The sequence below is a fragment of the Scyliorhinus torazame genome, chromosome 5, assembly GCF_047496885.1.
Source record: "Scyliorhinus torazame isolate Kashiwa2021f chromosome 5, sScyTor2.1, whole genome shotgun sequence".
In the NCBI taxonomy this organism is placed as follows: domain Eukaryota; kingdom Metazoa; phylum Chordata; class Chondrichthyes; order Carcharhiniformes; family Scyliorhinidae; genus Scyliorhinus; species Scyliorhinus torazame.
Genome location: NC_092711.1, coordinates 74,650,521 through 74,655,785, shown reverse-complemented (window position 1 = coordinate 74,655,785; position 5,265 = coordinate 74,650,521). Strand labels below are relative to the sequence as shown.

Here is a 5,265-nt window from a genome sequence, read left to right as displayed (position 1 = left end):
TTTTTTCCCCCTGACTGTAACCCAGCTATTCTTGTCCTGTACCTTGGGTGTGGTTACCTCCCTGTAACTCTTCTCAATCACCCCCTCTGCCTCCCGGATGATCCGAAGTTCATCCAGCTTCAGCTCCAGTTCCCTAACACGGTCTTTGAGGAGCTGAAGTTGGGTGCACTTCCCGCAGGTATAGTCAGCGGGGACACCGGTGGTATCCCTCACCACCCACATCCTACAGGAGGAGCATGTAACTGGCCTAGCCTCCATCCCCTCTTACCTTACAGAATATAGCTGCTGTGTGGACTAACTAGATCTCCGCCCTCCGACTCTGCTCCCAGTCAGCTACACTTCCTGTAAACTCCTGGCTCTCTTCGCACTCTTTGCGGAAATGTCGGAAACAAAATGAAAGGAGCACCTTACTCCCTCCTCACCTAACTCCCTCGGTCACCAAACTCTCACTATCGCACTCAAAAATCACCAAATTCAGCACTCAGTGCAAACAAAGTCTGCACTGTAGGGGATCACTTTTATACTGTGAATCTAGCCTCTGAAAAACTGGCCTAATCCAATTAACTAATTAACAAGCTCCAGCTGCAAGTGCCTAGAAGTAGAAGCCTGTTTAAAGCTGATTGAAAATTCACCTTCTTCTAAACCAAACAGCAACTTTTAAGTTAATTAACTAAATAAAAGAAAGACTAAACTTTAGATAAAAATGAAGCCTTATACTCCCTCGGTCACCAAACTCTCACTATCGCACTCAAAAATCACCAAATTCAGCACTCAGTGCAAACATGGCGGGGTTTATAAAGCTAGAGCGGATTAAGTTCGTCCTAAGGGGGTCGGCTCAAGGGTTCACCAGGCGGTGGCAACCGTTCGTCGAATACCTCGCAGAAAGATAGACGGAATGGAAAAAAGAAGGCAGCAGCAGCAGCCCAGGATCGGGGGGGGGGGGGGGGGTGGGGGGAGGGGGGGGAGGAGGAACCAGAAGGACTCTCAGGGTTGTTAATATATACTGTATAATATGTATAGGTCGTTGCTACAGATAATTATATATTGGACTGTTAAATTATATTTTTGGAGAGTGTTACTTGTGACAAGGCAGTTGCCAATTAGGGCTAGTTTTCATTTTTGTTATTTATTATTTATTCATTTTTTGTTTATAAAATAGGTCATTGTTATTTGTGTTGTTATAATATTGTGCAAAGGATGCACAATGTACTGTGTTGGTTGACCAAAGATTTTCAATAAAACATTTATTTTAAAAAAAAGGAGGGTCTGAGGACAATCTTTTTCACCCAGAGTGTGGTGGGAGTCTGGAACTCGCAGCCTGAAAGGATGGCAGAGGCCGGAACCATCACAATATTTAAACGCTTTTAGATGAACTCTTGGAACAACACAGCTCACAAGGCTACGGACCAAGTGCTGGAAAGTAGGATTGAAATAATAAGAACAATCTTTATTATCACAAGTAGGCTGACATTAACACTGCTATGGAGTTACTGTGAGAAGCCCCTAGTCGCCACATTCCAGCGCCTGTTCGGGTACACGGAAGGAGAATTTAAAATGTCCAATTCACCTAAGAGCATGTCTTTCAGAACTTGTGGGAGGAAAGTGGAGCACCCGGAGGACACCCGCGCAGACACGGGGAGAACGTGTAGATTCCACACAGACAGTGACCAAATCAGGAACCAAACCTGGAACCCTAGCGCTGTGAAGCAACAGTGCTAACCACTGTGCTACCTTCGCGCACAATAGATAGATAGGTGTTTGATGGTCGGCATAGACGCGATTGGCCGGTGGGCCTCTTTCTGCGCTGTTAAACTTTGACTCTCGTATCTTCTCCATTAAGTTATCGACTACGGTACTTCAGTATTCATTCCGAGCTACAGCAGAGGCTTTCGCCACTGGATTATGGACCTTACAATTCTCAACCCTCCACCTGAAAACCAGAATTTTCTGATTCCAGAGGGACAGTAAGAGTGACACACCGCTAAGCTGATGAAAGTGAATTAATGCGAGGATGTTTAACGTGTTTTTACTGTTTCAGGTAACCCACGAACGTGGTGAAAGGACATAGAAGAACCTTCTTCAGCTCCTCTCGGAACTTGGTCTGGGCCACCGCATAGATGAAGACGTTGTTACAGGAACTGACTAACTGGAGCATGTTGGCTGTCTCCTGCAGGATGTATCGTGGGTCTTTGAAATTCAAGCTAGTGCGGTAGCCCTCACCTGTAATCCGCACGTAAAGGAAATGCCCGACATATGTGACCCACAGGAGGAGGAAGCTGAGCGAGATGGCGAAGAGCAGGACAATGGACTTCTTACGATTGGCCATCTCTGCGTCCTTGTGACTTTCAGCTCCCCGAAGCCTCCTGCGGGCTCTGCTGGCAATTAGGATGTGCCTTACAGTCAGGACGTTAAGAAGCAGGATGAGGAGAAACGGCAGAAATGGGGTTAAGATGTGGTCCAGCCAGTCATAGGCCTGCCAGGCGGGCAAAGTGTAATAGCTGGACTTAACGGCACAGAACCAGGGCACCCCGTTCACAATGTATAAGGGCTGGTAAGTGAAGTAGAAAGGGACGTTCCTGGCACAGCTCAGGCAACAGACTATTCCTATAACCGACAATGCAGTTTTCTTGGTGCAGTATCTGGTCTTCAGGCTCTGCCAACAGATGGCCACAAAACGGTCAAGAGTAAATGCCACTGTCAGCCAGACTGAGCCATCCCGGGAAAAATAGACCAGTACAGTGCTGAATATGCATGCGCGGGTAGTGGACAGGACACTCTTCTGAAAGTAGATGCGGCCAATTCGGTTGAGGATTATGGCGGTGATGATAACGAGGGTGTCACTCACTGCTATCGCCACGAGGTAGTAGGTGATGCATTTGGATAGTCCGCACCGTCCTCTGCATAATATTACGATGGTCACCAAGTTGGCTGTGAGAGATTAAAAGAGACGGTTTACCCTAGCAGACTCCAAACACCAGCTACTGCATCATCCCATTTGTTACTGGAACCATCCTTATCCTTTGCTTTTCCAACGCCAGACTCCAAATAAGGAAAAGTTTTTGGCAATTATTCAATATTCAATACAGGATTCAACAGATGTCAGAATTATCATGCGCAGAAGGAGGCCGTTCGGCCCATCGAGTCTGCACCGGCTTTTGGAAAGAGCACCCTACCCAAGGTCAACACCTCCACTCTATCCCCATATCCCAGTAACCCCACCCAACACTAAGGGCAATTTTGGACACAAAGGGCAATTTATCATGGCCAATCCACCTAACCTGCACATCTTTGGACTATGGGAGGAAACCGGAGCACCCGGAGGAAACCCACGCACACAGGGGAGGTTGTGCGGACTCCGCACAGTCAGTAATCCAAGCCGGAATCGAACCTGGGACCCTGGAGCTGTGAAGCAATTGTGCTATCCACAATGCTACCGTGCTGCCCATAAAAAGAATAGGAGGAGTGGCAATCAGTCCCATTCAAAACTAATCGCTATGGTCATCCAGTCAATCCCTGGAGATGGTGATCACATTTGTTGGAGCTGCCCTTATTCAGACAATTCCCACCCACCCATCAGCCCTACTGGCTTCCACTCAGGCAATCTCGCGGTTTAACTAATATCTCCCTTCTAATTTTAAAATCTGTCCATCATCTCACTCTACCCGATTCGTTTAACATGCTACAGCTATCTGAGATCACAGGATGCTTCCAGGTCTTGATTTTTGCAGATTTTAGCCTCTGCAGCTGTATCGATTAAGCCTTTAGCTGCCGAGACCCTAATCCCTGAAATTCTCTAAATGGCAAAATTTCTCCTTTTTGCTGTAGGAAAATCCTTAGAAACTAAACTCATTGAGAAAATGTATGTCAAATATCTCCTTTGGTCGTCCGGTATGAAAATAAATTGTTAAAGTTACTTTGAAGCATCCCCACTATCCGTACCGGAGTGTCTAAAGGGATAAATACATCATCTTCTCAAGTAAAAACTCGAGTGAACAATAAATGCTGAACTTGCCATTATTACGCGCATACAGTTAATGATTAAAATTGTAACCACCCGAAATGTACAATACTTAACATCACAGACAAAACGCATAATATATTAAAAATCTTGAATCTCCACATACCTCATTTAAAGGGTTCCGGGCGGTATGGGGGAGCAGACATGCGGCGAGTTCTCTCTCAAAGGGTCGGTGCAGCCTAAATGGGTCAAATGGCCTCATTCTCTACTGCACGGATTCTATTTGATACTCATATGTGGGATTTTGCAACTAATTCCTCAAACCTCTATAACAATGAGTGTGGCCGAGTACTACCCCACTGCACAGTAATGCCGTAACCTACCAGCCTCCCCGAACAGGCGCCGGGATGTGGCGACTAGGGGCTTTCCACAGTAACTTTATTTGAAGCCTACTTGTGACAATAAGCGATTTTCATTTCATTTTCATTTCATGATTACAAACTGCTGGAGGTCCCACTGTAGATTTGTAGAATCAATAAATGAATGTTCGATTACAATTAATCTAATTCAGCCATTATATTGTGATCATTCATCTTCTGATGCTACAGTAAGATCAGCGCATGAAGTGCATGCACTTTGTAAGTTTTACCCTGCACAACACTTAAACATTAGATCACATTTGACTACATTAGGATGGAACCAATTGTTCAGCCATATAACCGGTTAATATTCCTGCAAAGCCATTGGTTTCAAGTATTTTAGCAATCTGATTAACTATGTTTCTCCATGGACAGCATAATAATGTGAGTGATATTTTGTAATTCTCCATTGCGCAAGTGCACATAAAGGGAAATAATTCACGGTAATACGCGTAATATTATCCATATTTATGTTGGAACCAGTTGGACGTCCCCTACACTCAGACATCGCTCAATACCGGAGAAAAGAAATATTCCGATCCTGAAAAGAAAGGGAGATTTACATGAACAAGAAAGCTATTTTAAATCTATCACTTACCAGGCGCACCAATGGCAGCGAGAATGGGATCGGAAATTGCAAAGAAGAGGCCATTCGCTGGTCCATGCATCGTCTCTCAGAAACGGCAGGAATTACCCAAGCTGCAAATTTAGCTCTGCGGCGGATTCAAAGCGTCTCTCATTTATTCTGAATGAGAGTCTCCGGAGGGATAATTAAGGTGGAGCCTGCACCTTGGCTCCGGGCCAGTGAAATAACATATTCACTTACGGTTTCAGGCTTTCTAATTAGGAACGGGCATGATTCCATTCTGTAACAGTCTGACTGGTGGC

General features: G+C 45.3%; 1 protein-coding gene across 1 annotated transcript; it reads right to left on the bottom strand.

Moving 5' to 3' along the window:
* Positions 1-2,026: 2,026 nt before the first annotated feature.
* LOC140422619 (probable G-protein coupled receptor 139) lies at positions 2,027-5,045 on the bottom strand. The gene is made up of 2 exons (XM_072507624.1): positions 4,976-5,045; positions 2,027-2,928 (listed from the first exon to the last, which is right to left on the bottom strand). The coding sequence occupies exons 1-2, from the start codon at positions 5,043-5,045 to the stop codon at positions 2,027-2,029; spliced, it is 972 nt and encodes a 323-aa protein (XP_072363725.1).
* Positions 5,046-5,265: the final 220 nt, after the last annotated feature.

Bases quoted from the DNA above. Each gene is read 5' to 3' on its own strand.
- LOC140422619 (XM_072507624.1), bottom strand. From the start codon at position 5,045: ATGCATGGACCAGCGAATGGCCTCTTCTTTGCAATTTCCGATCCCATT. The intron at 2,929-4,975 runs GTAAGTGATAGA...AATCTCTCACAG, and splicing joins CGCTGCCATTGGTGCGCCTG to CCAACTTGGTGACCATCGTA.